Here is a 21,760-nt window from a genome sequence, read left to right on the forward strand (position 1 = left end):
TCCTTACCCTATAAAACCCTGCTTCCCCCTAACAACGTGCATGGCTTCACTGACCCCCACCTTGGGTGTGTGAGGTCCGCCCAGGGCGCAATGAACTTTCCCTCCCTTTGAGAAATTTAGCCTGGCTCTCCTTTTCTTTACCGCGGAACCTTTCAACTATGTCACCCGAACCTTTCAACTATGTCACCCTCGCTTGTTCAGACTTTGCCTCTCTTTGTCTCAGTTTCTTTATAGTCTTCACTTCCAGAGTTGAGAGGCTCAAATGATTAAGCAATAGCAACTGGGATGGCATTAGCACTATGGAAATAAACAAAGGACACCTAAATGAGAATGAATAAAGGTTATTTATTCCCAACTCTATAGAAGGGAGTCAGTCATTATCCCATGTGTTTAGCAGAGACTTAAAGACAGGTATGGCAGTGGGAAAGCTTTATAGTGGGATCAGAAAAGATCCTGATTAAGGTTGTTGGCATGGGGTAGGTGTAGGTAGGCTAACAAGCAGCGGGGCATCCTGAGTGACTGGTTAGGGAGCTTATTTGGCTTTTTCTGTTGGGCTGGGGATTAGGGAATCTGTCAATTGTTGACCAAGTCTTGATGGTTTTGGGTTGACTACTGCAGAGATTGTGGTCAGGATTCTATTGTCATATATGGTCTGGCCATTGTCCATTTGTATGTCTGATCTTTCAAATCTCTCCTCTTTCCTCTATTGGCAGAGCTAGGATAACTATTTACAAAGTTGGTTGTGACATGGGACCTCCCCAACAGAGAGCTGGAAGGACGGCTTGATAGGATGAGTCCAGGATTAGAGTGCCGTCAGAGGTAGAAACTACAGAGAGGTTTCCCAGAGGAAACTAGCTGGGTGGGAGTAGAGCCTTTCCAGCTATTTTCCTGGAAAGCATGATGATGTCATTGTTTTGGATACCATAGTTCCTAAAAACCAACCAGTCCTGCAGGACCTGGCCTCGGAACTCCAGCTGTTGCTGATTTTTGAGCAATCCCTGCTTGTTTTCAATTTGCTGCTTCAGGCTCAGGATTAAGCTGTTGGGGTGGAGGGTATAGGCGTGACTCCCACCATTAGGATTCTTCACAAAGATCTGGATTTCAAGGGAGATATTCTCCTCCAGACAGATGTCAGTGTCATAGAAGATCCCGTAATCAGCCAAGGAGCAGTGGGTTTTGAGGAACTGCCTCTTGCCACTCGGTTCCTGGAAGGACAGATGATGCTGGTCGAAGTAGCCCCAGGCCCGCTGAACTTTAATTTTAATGTTCTTTATGATATCATAAGGGTTCACCCAGAGGGTCAAATCTGAGGAACCCCATTGCTCCACCGTCACTTGGATGTCTCGTGCTCCCTGGAAAGGAGAGGAAAGAGGGGTTGAGTGGAGCCCATATTCCTCTGTCTGATGTGCAAAAGTTCCCTTCACCTGTTCTTATCTTTCCAACAACAGCAAAAGCAGCAAACATTTAGGGGATGCCACCTACCTTCTAGTTCCCATGTCACACACTTTTCAGATTCTTAGTGCCTCTTATTCTCAGTCTGAGGACTGGTTCTACGAGTATCCCGTTTTACACAAGAGCACAATGGAGCTGAGCAGGGCGAAGTAATTTACCAACCGTCATAAGGTAGTGACAGCAGAACAGGTATTCAGACTGAGGTCAGACATACATTGGACCTTCACCAAAATTCTGTCCTTTTAACACCCGGGCCCACCTTCAAGGGCCTGAGAGTCCCTGGGGGCTGAAGAACATCTGGGCTCCTGGGGAGGGCTGGACCTCTAGCAGATGTATGCCTGGCATTGCCAAGTCTTCTAATTTTTCCAGATAAAAATCTTTGCACGGTACTTTCTTTACTCAGGAAAAAACAAAAGGCATGTATATTTCAGTCTCATTTGCTTTCCCAGCTTGTAATCTCTGCACCTTATTAGAGAGGCTCTGTTCTGCTTCTGCCTTTTGCTTCAAGCAGGCCAGTCTTTTGTTCCAGCCTCCATCTCCATTCAGCCCTTTGCCCTGGCCCTTTACCAGGGGGAGTGCCCTATGGTTTGAGTGTCTACATCCACCCACAGCTTTTAGGGCCCAACTTCAAGCCTCAACTTCTTCAAGTAGTCCACTGCAGTGACTTCAGATAACATTTACTTTCCATTCCCAGAGCCCCACAAACTCCTGGGTGTGAAAGCTGGCTCTGTTGCCTCTCAGCTGAGTGACTTTGGTTAATTAACCTCTCTGTGACTCGGGTTCCTTATCTGCAAAATGGGGATGATAATCATGATGATAATCATGATAAAGTACTTGATCTTTCTACTTTACAAAGATGTCCCCGTCAAGCACTTTGCGAATTGTAAAGCACCACGTGAATAAAACAGATTGTTAACAGTATTGGCTACAAGCACAGACGTTAGAGATTTCGTCTCCTGTGTGAGCCCCCATTAACCAGGTCTTGTTTCTATCCTATGGTTGCCCCCTTTCCTCCACCTTGGGGCTGGTGCAGTAGAGCTCGTTCACTTGATTTGCCTGGGTTCAGCTCATGCAAAGAATGATCGGAACCAGGACTGGTTCTCAGATAGGTTATGGGATGAAGAACCAGAAAAAAAAGGCGGAGGGATAGGGTGAGGGAATAAGAATTTGGAGGTAAGAAATCTGAAACTCAGAGAGTTAAACAATTTCTCTAAGCTCACTAGCCTTAAACTATCTAACTTGCAAGCCCTGTTTGCTGCATTGAGGCAGGAGTAAAAACATAAATACTACATAGTTATTTCATTCTCAGTCTCACGCTCCTGGCAGTCCAGAGCTGTGTCATTACCCTCACTTCCCAGGTGGGGACTGGGTCCTCCCCATCGTAGCAACAGTCCTGCTTCAGGCAATGGCTGGCGCGCTGGGCAACTATGTCCCATCTGTATCCTTCTGCCACGTTGTGGGTGGGGTCAGCTGGATCCAGGATGATGGGCCTGCAACACAGGAAGAGGGTGATCAGGCTCCTTGTTTGGAAGCCGGAAGGAAGCCTTCTCCAGAGTCTTCATTTCAAGCCACTGAGCATCCGCTACATTCAGAGTCCCGGGTTGTGAGTGCTGGAGGGCGGAAAGCAATAGCAGAATGGAATGGAGATGATTCTTTTCCCAGGAAATTCTCTTGGGAAGAATAGGGGTCTGCAAGACATTTTGGGGGTGGGACCCCAAAAGCTATGCTGGTCAGGGGACCCAGAACTGGATGCTCTGGATTCTGTGTTTGTTCCTCCCAACATCCCTGGACCATTCCTGCCTGGAAGAGTCTGGCAGCAGTGCCAGGCTGTCTCCAGGCTGGGGGCCAACATGCAGGGCCTGTGTGCACTGATCAGACTGGCTCCTTTGGGGGTTTGCACCAGGGTTGATGGAAGTCCCTCACCAACAGGCAGTAGGAGAGCTGCGGGACAGGTGGGCGAGAGAAGCAGAGCATTGAGGGGAGAGGGCACCTGGGCCACGAGAGCGTGAGAAGGCGTCTACAGGCTTGTCTAGGCCCCAGCAGTTTCCAACCTCAAGTTTCTTGGCATCCTTGCTAGTATCCTCTTTTCATAAGGAAACTGGATTTTTCTTCTGTGTAAAATAGCACCCAAAACTCACGTAAGGGGCCATAGACATTCTGGTGACACTGATCATACTGACCTGGAGCTTCCAATATAAAAATGGCTTCTGCTGCTGGGTCCCCCCCAGGAGCAGATCCCAAGATAAGGATCTTGGAGTGCAAGTAATTTATTTGGAAGGAGTTGCCAGGAAGCACCAATTAGGGAGTGGGAGAGTAAGATGGGGAAGGGAAAGAAGCCAATAAAGCAGCTGTGTTATGGTTACCACTGTGGGCAACTGGAGATTACTCTGACGGGGGGGACTCTGGGAAACAGTAGAGGCCACGTGATCCAGAGAGACTTCTTCCATCAGAGATGTGAGGGAGCTGGGGAATTTAGCCAACAACTGCCACCAGCCATTGGGTAAGCTGCTTTCAGAGCGGGAGGAAAACCCTCAGCCAAGGGCTGCAGGCACCAACAACTGAAGACTGAGCCAGACTTCACAGAGTTGGTGAAGGCCCAGGGGATGTGGACAGGGCGCAATAATTTGTGCATCAATCTGATATCTCCCAGAGGTTAGATACCGTAGGCCCTTTATATATGCTTTCCTAGCAGCCAAATATTATATTTTATGGGCAAGGCACGGGGGCTCACAAAGTGGGGAAAATGGCAGAGCTGGACAACAACTTGGGTTTCCACGATCCTTTCCACTTTCTTTTTTTTTTTTCTTTTTTTTAAATTTATTTTTATTTTTAAACAATAATTACTTCCCTCCACCCTTTCCACTTTCTTATGCTCAGACCATTTCAAAAGCACTGAAATGATCTGAGGGCAAAGAATGGGGTAAGGTGAGTTGCAGCTTAAAAAACAAGGATAAGCTACTGGGTCTCTATCTGAAGGACATGAAAACATTAATTCAAAAAGATATATATGCTTCATATGTTTGTTGCAGCACTAGTCCCAATAGCCAAGATACGGAAACAACCCGAGTGCCCGATGATGGATGCGTGGATAAAGATGTGGGGTATATACACAATGGAATACTACCCAGCCATAAAAAAGGTTGAAACCTTGCCAGTTGCAACAACTTGGATGGGCCTTGATGGGATTAGGCTAAGGAGAAATAAATCAGAAGGAAAAAGACAACATTATATGATTTCACTTACTTGTGGGAGATATAGAAAGAAACACAATCAAGCAAACAAAACAAAACAAACAAATCCAAATCCAAACCCTAGACTCTCACACCGAAATGGTAGTTACAACTGGGGAAGAAGTGCAGAAGCAATAATTTGGTGGTGAAGGATGACCTGACATTTGGTAGGTGGGGAGGTGTGAAATATACATATACGGTCGCTAAGGTGGGAAACTGTCCACCTAAAGCCTATACAGTGATGTAAATCAACCTTACCTCAATAAAAAGAAAAAAATTGCTATAAAAGATCAAATGATTCACAGAACTTTCCAGGCCCTCACTTAAATGTGTATGCATCGTATGTAAATTATACTTTAATGAGGTTGATTTAAAAAAAAGAAAAAGCATAGATACGCCTAATAGCTCAAGGCCCCTGGCAATTTTAAAGGTGCTGACTTGAGGAGTCAGCTATGTGAGCATAAGATCTTGGGTGCAGTTTTTTACTTAATAATGTGTAATACCACCTTTTTCCTTAATACTTTTTTTCTCTGTGGGAACTGGTGGGAAAGCTGGCTCAGTACCTCTCTTTTTTGAGCTGATTTCTGACGAAGTCGCTGATGCGTGCGTTCTGGAGCTGGAACGTGTAGAACTTGGTCCAATAGATGCATAGGTACTGGTATTCCTTCAGCAGCAGCATCACAGTGGCAAAGCCCTCATCCAGCTCGAAATTCACATTCTCCTGTGTACCTATTTCCCAGGCATAGATGGTCAAGAGCTCCAGGGCATAGAGAGGGGGCAGCTCCACCCATGGAGACTTGGCTCGCACATACTGTTGCAAGAGAAGGAGAGAGAGAATCCCCAAGATGCCATGTGAGGACACTGGCCCAGAAAGTGGGAAACCCATGTTCTTGTCTCAGCTCTGCCACCTGCTGCTGTGCTATCTTGGCCAAGTCACCCTCGCTCTCAGCTCCTTAATGGGGTTGCCCATCTCCCAATTAAAGGGCTGGCTTAGTCCACTGATTCCTATGTTCGAGGTAACTCCTGGAATGGAATTCTGAAGAGGTGTCCCAAGTTATGAGCACATTGGGCTCTGCCTTTGGTATCCCAGCCCAAGCAGCTCCATTTTAGCTTGTTGTAAAGTACTGGGCTTCAGAGAAAGGATTCTTCCTAATGAAAAGCTACCTCGTTAAAGGGAGGGGGTGGGGAGAGGGAACTCTGGGACTAGGTAATAGCTGGGATTCTGCGTGAACAGAGAGATAACATGGGGGTTATCTCTCTAGCAGATATCAGTGGTTGAAAAAAAGCCCTCTCTGGTGTTGGGTGTAAGGGCAGGAACAGCGGCGGCCATTTTGTCATTATAAGGGAAACCAGTCTGAGGACCAAGTTGACATAATAGAAGAGAGAAAGTGAGAGAATTATTGAGAAACAGAGCCAGGGCTCTCACCAACAGAGCCTGAAACTCCCTTCCCACCTTAGGGGTTTTCACACAGGAACTGATAATTTTCTTCATAATTTAAGCCAGTTTGAATTTTTTTTTTTTCTGTTACTAGCAAAGGAAAGCACCTTAGTTCAATCCAGGCACTTGCTGTCTTAAAAACCTCTCTAGTATTCATCTAGAAAATGAAAATTTTTCTTTATTTAACATCCAGCTATTTAGTTTGTGGAAGCAAAATTAACATCTTGTCCTATGGTCATTATAAATAAGATCTATATCACCTTACAGTTAAAGGGGGACCACCCCTACCTTCACCTTGAAACAAACAAAAACAGGGTCATCTTATCTAGTTCTAGCTTAGTCCCCAAAATAAATAAAACCTTGAGCTTTTCCTAGAAGTTACTGCCTGATTCACTAACAAAAACAATTTTATCTGTGACTTTAAAATAATTTTTAATGGCGTTCAAATTGATTTAAAAATTTGTGAATTTGTTTTCATAACATTTTGTGAATTCACACCTAATTATACTGTAAATCTTGATTAATAAAGTTATAATTTTAAGAGTGAAAGCTCATTTATTTTCTCCAGTACTACTGAGGTTTTATATTCTTAAAACTAAGATGATAAATAAAATGTGGAATGCTTGTAACCATACGATGTTAATGTAAGGAAAAATGAATGCATTTGCTTTGATTTCTTCATGTTTTGGATTTCTCTGACTTGCAAATTCCTGTCTGAAAATATATCATGACCTTACTAGATGTTATAAGCATGTGATAAAATTATTATTTTTCCATCATCAACAGAGACTAACCATAAACCTAGTAATCTTGGTAATCATTTTTTTCTTTAACTATCTATCCTATTATATATATAAATACAAATATCTACTACATATATTATTGGATTAAGCCTTTTCTTCTGCAGTCTGATTCCCTTGCAACTTCCCTTGCAAGTTCTTATTTAATAAATGATTTTTATCTCAGTGTTTTTTTTTCCCTGCAGTTGAAGATTACTCTGAGATTGAACTTATTTCCAAAACTGACTAAACTGTGTCACCTGAGAAGTGTACCCAGGGACTGTTTATACTCAAACATGCCTCGTGTTCAAGCTGGAGGATGATTCTTCTCCTCTCTTAAGTGGCAATAGCTTTTACTCTTGCTCATGTGGTCTCTCTCTTCCAGCTCTATTTCTATTTCTGATTCTGGATTAGAACTGATCTTGAGTAAGAGGAGAAAAAAAAAAAAAAAAAGACAAAACTACCAGGCAAACTATAGATCTGAGACAAACAGCAGGGGAGGGCGAGGGAGGGGGTCAAAACATAGGGGGAACAGCACAAGGGACTATGGTGATAGTATTAAAAAAAGAAAAAATTCTTTTCCTGATAAATGTGTTAGCTAACAATGTTTATGCATGCGTAGCCATGGACTATTAGCTCTGGAATGAGGCAGAGTTTATTGAGTTGGATCAATTTGTTCACAACATATTTCTCAAATTTCTTGATGTTTCTGGATATTGTAATTTCAAGGTCATATATTTTGTAAAACTAGAATTAGAAACTGGGCCCTTAACTTCTTTCCCCATAATATTAATTACAGCAGGACAGTCCCATAAGACATACTCTCTGCATCAAGAAATAAAAGTAAGATTTCAGGTTCAAAAAAAAAACTGATCTTGGTGAAGTCAGCTTCTGGCTTTTGTTCATATTTGCATAGGCTCACTTTTGTTCCTGTGGATAACAACAACCTGTGAATCTGGTTTTATGATTGAACCATCTGGTCCTCCCTACTGGGAGACAGATGATAGGAAGTTATTCTCTGCTGGGTGATATTCGACAGGAATTTGAATGTATTTCCTCTCTTATGCTTTTGGTTTGTTTGTCTTAAGAATTCTTCTATCTCCTGGGAGCCTCACTACTATTGTCATGCACACCCTGATGCATTTAAATCACTCAGAAATGTGTGTGTGCCTGTGAGTGTGCACAAGACTTGGGATATTAGCTTTATGAGATTAGGAGCTGATTGTCTGGTGGGGCTTTCTTATGCTGTTTGTTTTTAACACATAATTAAAGTAGGAAAGCCAAAGCTACTAGGTCATTTTGTCTTTATGTAAGGAAATGTAAAAAGTATTTTACAAAAGAATGGTCTGGCTACAATACAATCTATCTGCAGACTGATGTCTTTTTCCCCACTCCATGATAGAAAGTGCGGGGAATGTATTGGGAATAAATTCACGGAGAAAGGCTCATACGCTGCTCCCCGGCCACCAGAGGAGGGTCCCACATGGCGCGCAGACCTCTCCTGCTGCCCGCTGCTCCCTTAGCAGTGGACTTCGGTCCTTCTGCCTGCTCTGCTCCCTGCTCTGGCTCTGGTGAATTCTCTCACCCTCCTGCGCTTCTGACTGTACCCAGTGCTTGTATAAATAAATGAATTTAAAAAAAAAATCTTAAAAAAAAATCCTACCATACATTATAATTAACAAATAACCAGAATAACAAAGATAATTATTCTGTAAGAATAATGGCCTTAAAATAAAATGAACATAAACTGACCTTGCTTATAAACTTTTTAGAGTGATAGTGACTATTCAAAATGTCTGTTTTACATGACTGTGGTATTTATATAAGCTCAATGAAAAATTTGTCTGTCTTTCTAAGATAGATGGATAAATTAATTTATCAATAAATCAATAATAAATTTATAAGTAAATTTATATTCATGCCAGAAATTTCACTCATATAAGTATGCTTAGCCCACGATTAAGAATCAGGACATGGGCCTCTGTGGCACAGGGGTTAAATCTCAGTGCTATCAAGCCATTGCTAGCTACTGTGGCTTCTCCCCTCGGCAGAATGGGCCAATATAATGTTCTGTGGAAATGACAAATAAATGCGATTGTACAAGGAAAAAAAGACTTTGTAGCCTGAAACCAAGCAACCCAGCAACCTAGCAACCTAGCAACCAAGCCATCTAGCAACCAGACAGACATCAAGCCAAGCAGGCAAGCACACGAACCATTCTGTTTAGTTCTAGTTCTCTGAATCCACAAAACCTGGGCACACTTCCTGTGACTGACTCATCAATAAAAACAACGTCATCTTTAGCTTTGGCGTTGCTGTGGTATGAAGATAGGTCCCAACTCTGGCTGGTGTGATGGCCATGTAAGGAAATTGTTGCTTTCCTACCATAAGCAGAGTGTAAATTTACTAACTTCGGTCAGAAAATGACAGTCTGCTTTCTTTTCTCACTGAGCCAGTTAAAAAAAAATTGACCTATTTATTTTCTAAGAAAACATTTTTTCCCTGCTAATTTTTGTGTTTGTTTCTGAGTCTGCTTTCCTCAGTTTATTTATTTATTTATTTATTTGTTTATTTTTAAAGATTTATTTATTTATTTATACAAGCACTGGGTACAGTCAGAAGCACGGGAGGGTGAGAGAATTCACCAGAGCCAGAGCGGGGAGCAGAACAGGCAGACTGATGAAATACATTGCTGAGGGGAGCAGCGGGCACGGCAGGAGAGGTCTGCATGCCAAGTGGGACCCTCACCGGCAGCCGGGGATCGTGAACGCCAGGCACTGCAGAGCCTGCGGGCAGCTTCGCAGCCCAGCGCTCAACCGCTGCGCCACCGGGGGAGGCCCTGCTTTCCTCAGTTTAGATGACTCTGGATCATCTGGATATTTTGAAATACACTCAGCACTATTGCAAAAGTCACATGTGAAATCTAAACAGTGACTACCACATATATCCATGTATCCACTCGGTAAGCGTCATGGTACTAAGGAACTCGGCCATTTGGAGGGGAAATTGGTGTGGGTAGAATTTAATGAATTTCTCCTTCTGTTTGTTCTTAACCAGCAGGGATTAAGTCAGGGCACCCTGGTAACTGACATTACTGGGCTGTCACTGGAGCATTTTAAGTCCTTGTTGACTGAACTACTGTAAGTTCTTTATTTTCCTCTCCTCCTCCTCCAGCCCTCTCTGTCTCCATGTCTTCATTGTTTCACTTGACAGTTCAATAAGCAGCGGGTCCCTTCTCTTCCCTCCCACTTGCCCTGGAAGCAGTTTCCTGAGATGGCAAATCTGCTCCTGTCTCTCCGCCCCCTCCTGTCCCCTCCTTCCCTGCTGGCTGTCCTGGCAGCCCCCTTACCTGCAGATACCAGTGTTTCACCAGCCTCAGGAGGCTTTTCAACTTGGTTGGCCGATGTTTCACGAAGTTTCTCTGCAGCTCGCTGAAGGATGGGGAGAAGCTGCCAGGGTAGCCCTCGGCCTCTATCAGATCGTTGTAGATCTCAGGATGCACCTGCGAGTTGGGAACAGAAGGCCCTGGGGAGGGAGAGGGAGGCACTGAGGAAGCGCCAGGTGGGGTGTACCTGGGGAGAGCCTGCTAAGTCCTGGGAGTGTCTCTCTGGGGAAACCTGAGACCTCAGAGTGGAAAGGGCCAGAGGTTTGCCTGGCTCCTTGTCCTGGACAACCCAAATTTTTTTCTTTCCTTTCCTCAGGCCTCCCAAGGACTCTTGTCTTCTCTGGTTTCCCTTAATCTTCTGGGTCTCTTTCTCGCTGTTTATCGAGCCTCCCAACACCTATAAGGGAGACCAAGTTCCAGAAGAGAAAGCTGGGCTCAAAGAGCTCGTTTACAGAGGGGTGTGTTCTGTGGCACCTCATGAAAGCATCCAGACACTCTGTCACTCAGGTGGGGACCCATGACACCTCTGCAGAGTGACTCTGGCTGCCTTCTGGTTAATAGGGACCGGCACACAAGATGAAAGCTCTAATGTTGGTGCTCTGGCCTATACGGTTAACAGCACAGGCCAAGAACTCTTCACCTGAGGATAAATTAGAAGCAGCTCTTGGTCCGTGGCTGATGGGGATTTATTTGGTGGGTAAACTTCCAACATCCCCCTGGGATATGGCTGAGCCCCACTGCTCCCACAGGTGGCTTGCTCTGTGCCCACCTGGCAATGCTCCTTCCCTGCCCGGCTCTCTCCACTTTCCTACCCGTGTTTCCTGGGACTACTTGTCTTTAAACCCTTGTCTCGGGGTTTGTGCCTGGGAAAACCCCAGACAGGACCCCACACTTGGAGGAAGTGTTAGGGAGGCACCCTTGGTTGTTCTCCCAACTCCTTCCTCTCCCTGTGTCTCACCTCCCCCTGACTGTCCTCCTGAGAAGGCTCTTCCCCAGCAGGCTTTCTGTGGTCACCCAGTTCCTTTCCTGTGGCCTTTACCACCATTTGCAATCATCTATCTGCAAGATTCTTTGATAAAACTGTTTCCCAAGCTGACAGACAGAGTTGGGTCAGTGGATGGGGAGTTAAGGAGGGAAGGGCGGGAGTGAGTGGGGTGGGCATCCCTCCCTTACCCAGGGCCCTGTAGGCAGGCATGATGGTGACTGTGATGGGCTCTGCCATCCTCCAGTTCTGGATGGTGCAGACGAGGGCTCCCTGGTCCACCCTCACATTCTGGAGCCCGAGGTCCTTCAGGTCTTGGCAGCGCCAGGCCTCCCTCCGTAGCAGGTGCAGAGCGGCTTGGCTAAGATTGGCCTGATCCTGGAAACTTCGGAAGCAGCTCAGGAAGGCCACCAGTTCCACCTCTGCCACGTCCTTGAGCGCCGTGCCGTTCCCGAAGGAGCCCACCTGCCCAACACAGAGGCGGTCACCCACAGGCCGCTGCTGGGGCCAGGCGCTCCTGAGTCCCCAGCCTCCCCACACGGCAGGTCCCCATTCATGCCCACTGCCCTCTCCACGGGTGAGCAGACTGAGACATCAAGAGAATGAGCCACTCATCTGTGCCACACAGGATGGCACGTGGCAGAGCTGGGGCTGGAACCCAGCCTGCCTGATGCTGGGGCTCAGGCTTCTTAGCCAGCACCCAGCGCAGCTTCTGAGAGCGCTCTGCCCAGTAATACCAATCCCAAAGAGGCCATGTCTACCCCTGGGGTTGGAGAGAGAGAGAGAGAGAGAGAGAGAGAGAGAGAGAGAGAGAGAGAGAGAAAGAGAGAGAGTATGTGTGTGTAGTGTGTGAGTATTCTGAGTAGTTTTCTGACATTAAAAAGGGGGCAGCAGGGGCCTCCCCTGGCGCAGCGGTTGAGCACTGGGCTGCGAAGCTGCCCGCAGCCTCTGCAGTGCCAGTTCCATCCTGGGCCACAGCGAGGGTCCCACATGGCGCGCAGACCTCTCCTGCCGCCCGCTGCTCCCCTCAGCAGTGTACTTCGGTCCTTCTGCCTGCTCTGCTCCCCGCTCTGGCTCTGGTGAATTCTCTCACCCTCCCGCGCTTCTGACTGTACCCAGTGCTTGTATAAATAAATAAATAAATAAATATTAAAAAGGGGGGGGGCAGCAGGATTGCTGGTGGGTAAGAGCCATGGCTCTGTAACTGGGCATCTGACTTGGATCTTCCTCCCACCCTTGTTTCTTAGCTGCATGATCATTCTGGATCTTAGTTCTTTATCTATTAAATGAGAGTCGTGTTGGTGCGTGAGTCATCGGACTGGGCTCCAGTGAGTTAGTGTGGGTGAAGTTTGCATGGCGCCTGCCACAAGGAAGTTGCTGGCATTTTCTTCCTCTTTATCTAGTTGACCAAATGCGCCTCTGCGCTGCTTGGCATTCAGTTTCCTCCTCTGAAAGGAAGAAGCCTGAGCTGAAACTTCTAAAGGGCATTTTTGATGTCCTGGCTGCCCTCCAGTCCTGACTGCCTCTGGTGGACAGAGCCTGGCAACTCTGCCCTCCCTCTTTTTTTTTTTTTTAATTTAAAATTTATTTATTCATACATACAAGAACCAGGATACAGGAGGGTGAGAGGATTCACCAGAGACAGAGTGGGGAACAGAACAGGCAGACTGACTGAAATACACTGCTGAGGGCAGCAGCTGGTGAGACAGGAGAGGTCTGCCATGCCATGTGGGTTTCTCTGAGTTTCTCACCGGCCAGCTGGGATCGAACCTGTGCTGCAGAGGCTGCAGACAGGTTCACAGCACTGAGCTCAAACGCCTGTGCCATCAGGTGGTTTGTCACTCTGTTATAGGACAGGGAGAGGGGCAGCCCAAACCCCGCAAACCTGCCTATTCTAAATGGGTTCTGCCATCCGCCGCATCAACACAAAACACATGAGACTAATGGGAAGGATCTTTAATAAAACTAGGAAACAATACAGGAAAGGCAAAGAGTCTAGTTTCTAAATGAAGCACCCAAAGTTACCCGTCCCCTCGTGGGTAAAAGTCCATCCATATGGGATCGGCCCAGAACAAGGCCCCAAAGCCTGCTACAAGTCTAAAGCATCTTCCAGTGGGGACCCACAGAAAAGGGTCACAAACAACCGGACAAGCCCGGAAGGAAAAGAGCAAAATCAACATCAAGATAAAAGCTGCCATTGTCACCTCCCCACAGGTCTCACCCACATCTGTGTCACCCAGTCCACGACCAAAAGACAAGCGCAGTTTCTTTACGTGTCTCTAGGCTCCATGCACCTCCTCCAGGTCTCCTGGCTCCATCCTGCTTCCTTCCTTAGTCTCTTCTCCAGCTTCTCTCCTTCCTGCTCAGCTCCACCCTCCCTTGGGTGGGGCAGGGAACCTCCCCCTTTCCTGGGGACCACCCTGTTGCAACTCCTGCAGGGAGTCAGCGCCCAGGTCAGCTGCTTCTCCTGGCAAGTGGGGTCATTGCTCACAATAGAATCCTGTCGTCTCAGGTTGAACACTCTTGTGTCTTTTAATCTTCACATCCGCTGATGAAGTGGGCACTGTGAGAATTAGCCCTGATGTACGGACAAGAAAGCTGAGGCAGCAGGGGTTAACCAGGCTGCTGTGGACTCAGAGCCAAGAGTCATAGTCAAACTGAGGGTCAGATGACATGGGTTCCTCCACCTCCTCTGCCTTATGACCCGAGTCTATGAGCCAGGCCGTGCTTCTGGGGACTCTGCCATCTTCTTTTGCCTTTGTTTCCCATTCTCTTTCCCCAACATCCTTCCCTATGTGAGAGGGCCAGGGAATGGGACACTGTGTGTGGATGAAAGGCACATTCCCCCGAAGGCTGTGCCTTAACTGCCTTTCCCAGTGGTGAGACCCAAACGGAGAGGAAAGAACATTCTAGAATCAACCTCATAACTTGCTTCAGTTCAAACCTCTTTAAACCCAACTCAATTGCAAGGACAAGCATTCACTCATGTGTGAAAGGTCCATGCAGGGGGCCGGAATGCAGGAGCCAACCAGGAAGCCCACCTGGGGGGCAGGAATGCGGATACCTGCCTGGAGGATTCAGGCGGTGCGCCTCCCCCCTTCCCCCACGCCTCCCCCCTTCCCCCACGAGTCTCTTCTCAGACAAAGAACTCCTACCTGCCCCATGAACCTTTTCGCACCCTACAAACTTTTCCCGCTGAACGAGCCCACCTGACCTCTCCTCACCCTATAAAACCCTGCTTCCCCCTGACAACGTGTGCGACTCCACTGACCCCCGCCTTGGGTCTGTGAGGTCCGCCCGGGAGCAATAAACTTTCCCTTCCCCCCAAGGAAACTTGGCCTGGCTCTTCTTTACCGTGCGGAACCTTTCAATGTGGACCAACCCAGCTCACTAGATTTTGGGGATGGGATGGGAGTAAGGTTTAGGTTTCAGATAAAGTTACTTCTCATCAGTCATTGCTCTTTGGGTATTTCCATTATTTAGTAGTCTTGAGAGGAAGTGGCTATGGTCCAAGGGCAGAAATTGAGTGTTGGATAAATACCACATCCTGTGGCCAAAACTCATTCTGTTTGTAACACCTGTCTGTCCCTAGACTTCCCCATTCTTTATTTTCAGGGTTATGGGGGTCTGGAAGGGTCTCCTTGCCTCAGGCTGGCACCCAAGCTCAGAAGGAAGGTTCATTAACAATTCATGATTTAAAAAAAAAATTTAACCTGTGTCATGCACTAATCTAACCTACACTGCCTCCTTTGCTTAAAGGGATACTATGTTGAGGATGAGGATGGTGTCTCAATTACAGATAAGTAGAATGAGTGTTTAAGAGAGAAGTCTAAGGTCACAACTGGCCAGGGGAGAAGTCAAGAGTCAAACTTAGGCCTTATCTAATGTTAAAACTTTTGGTTTCTCACTTCTAAATCATATAACCACAGTTTCCAGATGTTGAGAACTGGTGTCCAGATGGAATGGGAGCCTGAGGTTTCTAAATCCTTCCCTGTTGTGGCTGCCACTGGAGAGGGAACAAAGGAACTAGGCAGGTAGCTCTTGCCCTTGCTACTCATCGCCCTGTGACTTTGGAACGCCCTGTGACTTTGGAACGTCTCTTACCTTCTCTGAACCCGAATTTCCCTCATACTTAAATGAGGGCTTGGTTGAGGCAGGGTTGGATCTCAAGGACCTGTCTAGCTTTGGTACTCTTGAATTTTGATACTGTGGCAACAGTTGGATCTTTGGCGTCAGATAGATGCTGGTTCAAATCTTAGTTCCACCATTAGCTGTGATCTCGGGCAAGTCACCTCCTCTCTCTGAACATCCACTAAGAAAACTTTGTTTTATTAAATCATTTTAGAGGAAACTGCAGACGCCAAGGAACTTTGTCCCTAAATATTTTAGCATTTGTGGCCAACAGTGAACAGTATTTCCCCCCATAACTAAAAAACTCTTTCACCACCAAAACCAACCATGGTTCTCTTATTTGATCTATTTAAAGTTGTCCCAGTTGTTTCCCAACTATATTCTACTGACGGGCTATCCACCCCGGATCTAATCAGAGATCTTACATTGCATTTGGTGGTTTTAAATCTCAAGCCTCCATTTTTTCTCCTCTCTACAATGGGAAAGGAATAGTACCTCCCTCACAGGGTGCACAAATTAAAGCTAATATACGTGGAGGGCTTGGTTAGTGTGCCCGCAAAAGTCAACTATTATTAACTTCCTTGCCAGACTCATTCTGCTCAAGGCAGCAGTGAGGTGGGGTGCAGGCTGGTAGGTGGGGTGTTCTGAGATGTCAGCAGCATGGGCTGGAGATAATGAGACAAGAGGACCCCAGAATCTGCAGGGACATGGACCCTCAGCTGGGTTTTCCCCCCACCTCATCTGTGGATAGGAGGGAACCAGTCTTACCTTGACCACCTTCAGCACCCGCACCTGGTCCAGTCCCCGCTCCCCTTGGAAGTGGCCTTCCCTCAGGAAGTTCTCCACTGTCCACACAGCCCCCAGCACCTCTTCTTTCCACTCGCGGCAGGGCTGCAGCCATTGGGCCACAAAGGAGTTCAGCCGGGAGGCAGGGATCTCATATAGCTCCGGGGGCAGTGCCATCTCGGTCTGAAGGGTACAACTGCAGGGCAGATATAAGGCCACAGGCTCATCTGGCTCCTGATGCACACACCCCTTTTTTAAGGGGGCTCCTCTTCAGCTGACCTCCAGCATCTTATGGGATAAAGGACCAGAACCAAGGGGAAACCAGGAGTGACTGGCTGACTGGGGGCTCCCTTTCTTGCAGATCCCATGTCACAGCAGGGGTACTGGGGGACACTGCACTGGGGCTGGAAAACTTCGGGCCACCTTAACAGACTTGGCTTCTAGCCAAACTCTCTGCTGTCGGTTTCGATTCTCAGCTGGTAGAATTTCCCTTTTATGACGTTTGGAAACTGAAATTGGCTTGACTTCGGCTCTGGATGAGGCAACTCTCCTTATAGGTCAGAGTTGGATGGTGTGTTGATCTAATCACCCCCTCCTGGAATATGAGGCTCATAAAGAGAGTGGGCTTGTGCCTCCCTCCCCGGTGGTGCAGCGGTTGAGCGCTGGGTTGCGAAGCTGCCCGCGGCCTCTTTAGCGCAGGTTCGATCCCCGGCTGCTCCCCGGCTGCTTCGGTCCTTTTGCCTGCTCTGCTCCCCGCTCTGACTCTGGTGAATTCTCTCACCCTCCCGCACTTCTGACTGTGCCCAGTGCTTGTATAAATAAATAAATAAATAAATCTTCAAAAAAAAAAAAAAAAAAAAGAGAGAGTGGGCTTATGATTTGGGGTGAGCTGTGGGAACTCTGGAGTCCAACAGAACAGTCTTTGAATGCCAGACAGTCCTTTACCAGCTGTCAACCTCTCTAACCCTCACAAATTTATGCAGAAAGTGGGTTTAATAATAATACCCACTCCATAGATGGTTGTGTGTAAACTTGAGAATGATGAGCAGAGAAAACAGCAAAAGTGGTATTATTGTTATTTTCAACTTCTGAGTTTTTATTAACATGAGTTTTCAGTAACATGCTGATAAGCATCTTTATCAGTGAAGGTGGGAGAATGGACGGGGGAAGAAATTCTGCTGTATTGATAATGAAGTTCCAGCTTCATCCCGTCACAAGACTCATGGTCCTTCAAAACTATGTGCCACTTCTTTGAGACAATCTGTTCCAATGTGCATCGGTTTGGGCTACAGTCAGCTTCTTAAGGGCCCCGATGGTGTCACGTGTATTGCACTTAACACGGACCTTCTTTCCATACCATCATTTCAGACCCCCAACATTCTGTCGGGAGCCGGAATGGCCTGGACCCTGCCAATGCATGACATCTTTGTCCAAGTTTGTGTTCTTAGTCCCTCATTAAACAGCTGTTGAGTGCCTGTGAGGTGCCACATATTGTGGTAAGAAAACAAAATAAGTTCCTGCACCCAGGGGTCCCCAGAGCAGTGGGGGAGATGGACAAGAAACTCTGAGTGCAGTGTGATGCATGCTAGGTTAAAAAAAAAAAAAAAAAAAAAGGGCACAGAAACCTGGTGGAAATTTATGAAGAAGAGTTTCTTTTGGGTCACCTGTGGTGTGAGTGGACACCTGCTTGAAATGAATCTTAAAAGACTGGGGCTGACAGTCCGGATAACCCTTGTGTATCCCAGTTTTGATTCAGTTGTCAAAAATGCCTTGGAATGGAGGGTAAGGATAAGAGAGGTAAGCCATAGGCCTGCATGGGTAGGGGCTGAATCTTGGAATGCTGTTGACACAGCAAATATTTATTGAGCAGCTACTATGTGTCATGCAGATGCTTGGAATACAGCTGTCACTAGGCAAGGATATCTGCTTGCAGAGGGCTTCTATCAGTCATAATGAACAATATAGTGATAATACTAAGCAGAAAAATAAAGCAGGAGGGGGCCTCCCTGGTGGTGCAAGGGGTTAAGTGTCAGCACTATGAAGCAATCCGCAGCTACTGCAGCATGAGTTTGATTCCCCAGCATGAGTTTGCTCTCTGGCCAGGGAAATGACCACATGGCGCAGCAGACCTCTCCTGTCTTGCCCAGTGCTCCCCTCAGCAGTGTATTTCAGTAGATCTGCCTGTTCTGCTCCCCACTCTGTCTCTCATGAATCCTCTCCCCCTGCCCCATGAATCCACACCTGCAGCCCGTAACTCAGTTCTCGTATGCAGAAATAAGTAAATCTTAAAAAAAAAAAAAAAGAGAGAAAGAAAGCAGGAAAGAGATTAGGAGGTACTGGGGGAGGTGCGCGTTGTGTTTAGGTGTTCCATTTTAAATACTGTGGTTAGGGAAGGTCTGAAAAGGCATTTGAGCAAAGAGGTGAAGCAGGGAAAGACTGAATCAAGAAGGTGTCAAATGGGCCTCCCTGGTGGCGCAGTGGTTGAGCGCTGGGTTGCGAGGCTGCCCGCAGCCTCTGCAGCGCCGGTTCAATCCCCGGCTGCTCCCCGGCCACCAGAGGAGGGTCCCGCATGGCGCGCAGACCTCTCCTGCCGCCCGCTGCTCCCCTCAGTAGTGTACTTCGGTCCTTCTGCCTGCTCTGCTCCCAGCTCTGGCTCTGGTGAATTCTCTCACCTTCTCGCGCTTCTGACTGTACCCAGTGCATGTATAAATAAATAAATAAATAAATAAATCTTAAAAAAAAAAGAATGTGTCAAAGGGAAAAGGATCATTCATGACAGAAGGAACAGGAAGTCCAAAGGTCCTGTGGCAGCAAAGCCTGGTATGTATGAGGAAGAGTGGTGACTGGATGGAATGATCAAGGTGGGCAAGAAAGGGGATGAGGCTTGAGCGGTGAAAGGGGTTTGAGGGTGGTGTTGGTGCTTGAAGATTACTGAGACTTTGCCTTAACGCGATTGAAATGAGGGGACCTTGGTGACTTTCAAGCAGGGGAGGGATATGGTTTGATTTTCTTTTTATCTTTTTTGACTTAGTCATTTACTTTAATATTCAAAACACTTTTTTTATTAAACTTTTAAATTATCTTACATTGTTGTTCATTTTTGTATAATATTTGATTTCTCCCCCAGGTGTATTTCCCACAAATCTCCCACCACCACCTCACCCAATGAACCAACCTTGTGCTCTTCCCTCCTCTATTTTGACCCTTCTCCCTCTCCCTCCCCTCCGAATAACTCAGATTTGTAGTTTGCAAGTTTTATCTTTCTTTTTCAACTCTTTGTTCAGTTTCTCTATAATTCTCCTATAAGTGAAACCATCTGATATTTTCCTTTTTTCTTCTGACTTATTTCCTGAACAGGATCACATGGTTGCAGGGCTGGGGTGGGAAGATTAGATTAAAGCAGAGGGTGAGGATGGAGGTGAGAGGGGAAGCAGGAGTTCAGTTAAGAAGCTCCTGCAATAGTGGAGGGAGAGAGGTGGCAGCTTGGATCACATGGCGCAGAGAAGGTAAGGAGTAGTCTGATTTATTTCTTTTATTATGGGAAATTTCAATCATAACAAAAGTAGAATAATATAATGAACTTCCACACACCATCTTCCAGCTTCAATAACTATCAGCCTGTAGGCAATCTTGTTTCAGTTATACCCTCTCACATCGCTTCCCTCCTGTATTATTGTGAGGACAGGAAGGAGACGAGGCGCCTTCAATCGCCAAGCTCCAGCTCACTGATCATCCAGCGTGATGCCCTCCCAACCACTTCCTCCAACAAGTGGTCACTGATACCATGGGGAAGGATGACTAATGCCAACATTTAAATGATGGGCAGAAAAGGGAAATTTGGAATATTGGATGGAATGGCCAAATCGGAGGGGACAAAGCCAGAGAACTTAAACATGTGGTCCAGAAGTTAGTGCTTCTCATAAGTTATGAAATATAGTTCTGAGAAGTACTCAGGAAGTCCCTGGTGACTGGAGGGGGCAGTTTCAGGGTAGAACTGAGAGTTGAAGGCAGATTAAGGAGAGTCGGAGGGGTCAGAGGAACAAACACCAAGAGTGTGGATAACCCTTTGAGGAAGTTTATCATGACAGGCGAAGGGGGAGAAGACAGGTTATGAGCTAGAGCAGATAGATAGTAGGGTGCAGAGTGCTGCTTGTCTTAAATATCATTCCGAAAAGCCCCCTCAATCACTACACATTTCAATTTAAACCTCCAAACTGGCTCACTCTAAATGGAAAGCATGACATCTTTTATTACCTAAACTTATGTATTTCCAATGCTTGGTAGTGACTAGTCCTTAAATATTGTAGTAGTTTAAAGAGCAGAGGCCATTTCATACCTAAGTCAACAAGAAAGTAAGACTTGCTGCTGCAGGAGGCCTTGATGCCCCAGCCAGATAAGACACTGGCAAGCAGCGAAGGTAAAGGGCCTCACACCGTGGGGCTGAAGAATCCTTGTGCCTCACACCGTGGGGCTGAAGATCTAACATTCCTTCATTTTTTGTTCTTGGTCGTAAAGAGAGACAAAATTTCCCAAAAAGTACATTAGGCTATAAATTATATGTATCAGCAGACTGCAAGCAATTGGCACAGAAAATTACCTGTTTAGAAATTAGTTACTACACAATTCGGCCCAATTAACAATGGGAGACAATTTATTGTATATATCTGACAAGCAATCCAGCATAACAATTATAGTAAATCCTTCTTTTGTTTTTTCAGAAGTTTCCTTTTTATTTAGAAGTTTCTTAGGAAAGTTTTTAAATGAAGTTAACTGTGTTAAGAAGTTTGCAGGTAGAAAAAATTCTGATAGCTGAGTAGCAGCTGGTCTCTGAAGGCCATGTGAATAAAATAGTCTTTTGATGCTGAGGCTTTAGCTGATAGGTGGCTATCCACTGTCTTAGATAATTGTCTAGCTGAAAAAATAAGTTTTAGTGTTAGGTCTGGTTTTTAATCTATTAACCTTGAAGGCTACCATCTAGCTGGGACCCGTAGGAGCCAGTAGTCCATGGGAATAAAATACACTAATTGTTTCTGCTTTACACATGACAATGTATTTTTTTTTCTGCTTACTAAAAATGAATAAATAAAGACCTGCTGAGTCTCTCAGCAGAAGATACTAGCACCTCACCAAGTGTCAGTGTCTCCTCATTCTACCTCATCCCCTTCCCCTCAGTCCTTTCGTTTTCGCCCGCCGACGCAGTCTCATCCTTTCAGGAACCCCTGACACGACATTTTGCTGGAGGCTGGTCCCCGGCAACTTGCCAAACATTTGCCAGAGGTTTATGACGGTAGGTAATTAACTCCCGGGGCATGTAGAAGTTATTCAAACAACAAACATTCAGACCTTATATATTTGTCTTTATTCACCTTCATGAAATATCTCAAGAGTTGAACAGCTTTCAATTACTTGATTGGTAAGACTGTGGATGGCATTTGAGGATTTTACAAGGGAACTTGGAGTGAGTAATGGGCTGTCTTTATGGTTTGTCAAAATGCCACCCAGTTGGGTTTGTTTCTATGGGCCAGGCAAGAGCCAGCGCGTAGGAAGGGAGTGTGCCAGGCTTGGGGCAGGAGGAAG

General features: G+C 46.3%; 1 protein-coding gene across 1 annotated transcript in view; it reads right to left on the bottom strand.

The window, feature by feature from the left end:
* Positions 1-837: 837 nt before the first annotated feature.
* Positions 838-21,760, bottom strand: part of OASL (2'-5'-oligoadenylate synthetase like) — a gene marked incomplete at its 5' end in the record, with an annotated part of 31,921 nt that continues 10,998 nt past the window's right edge. The window contains 6 exons of the mRNA XM_084253203.1: positions 838-1,352; positions 2,798-2,942; positions 5,246-5,493; positions 10,249-10,424; positions 11,458-11,731; positions 16,166-16,379. Coding sequence (XP_084109329.1) covers positions 852-1,352; positions 2,798-2,942; positions 5,246-5,493; positions 10,249-10,424; positions 11,458-11,731; positions 16,166-16,379 — 1,558 coding nt within the window. The 3' untranslated portion in view covers positions 838-851. The remainder of the gene's footprint in view (positions 1,353-2,797; positions 2,943-5,245; positions 5,494-10,248; positions 10,425-11,457; positions 11,732-16,165; positions 16,380-21,760) is intronic.

Source organism: Talpa europaea, assembly GCF_964194135.1.
Source record: "Talpa europaea genome assembly, chromosome: 14".
Taxonomy (NCBI): domain Eukaryota; kingdom Metazoa; phylum Chordata; class Mammalia; order Eulipotyphla; family Talpidae; genus Talpa; species Talpa europaea.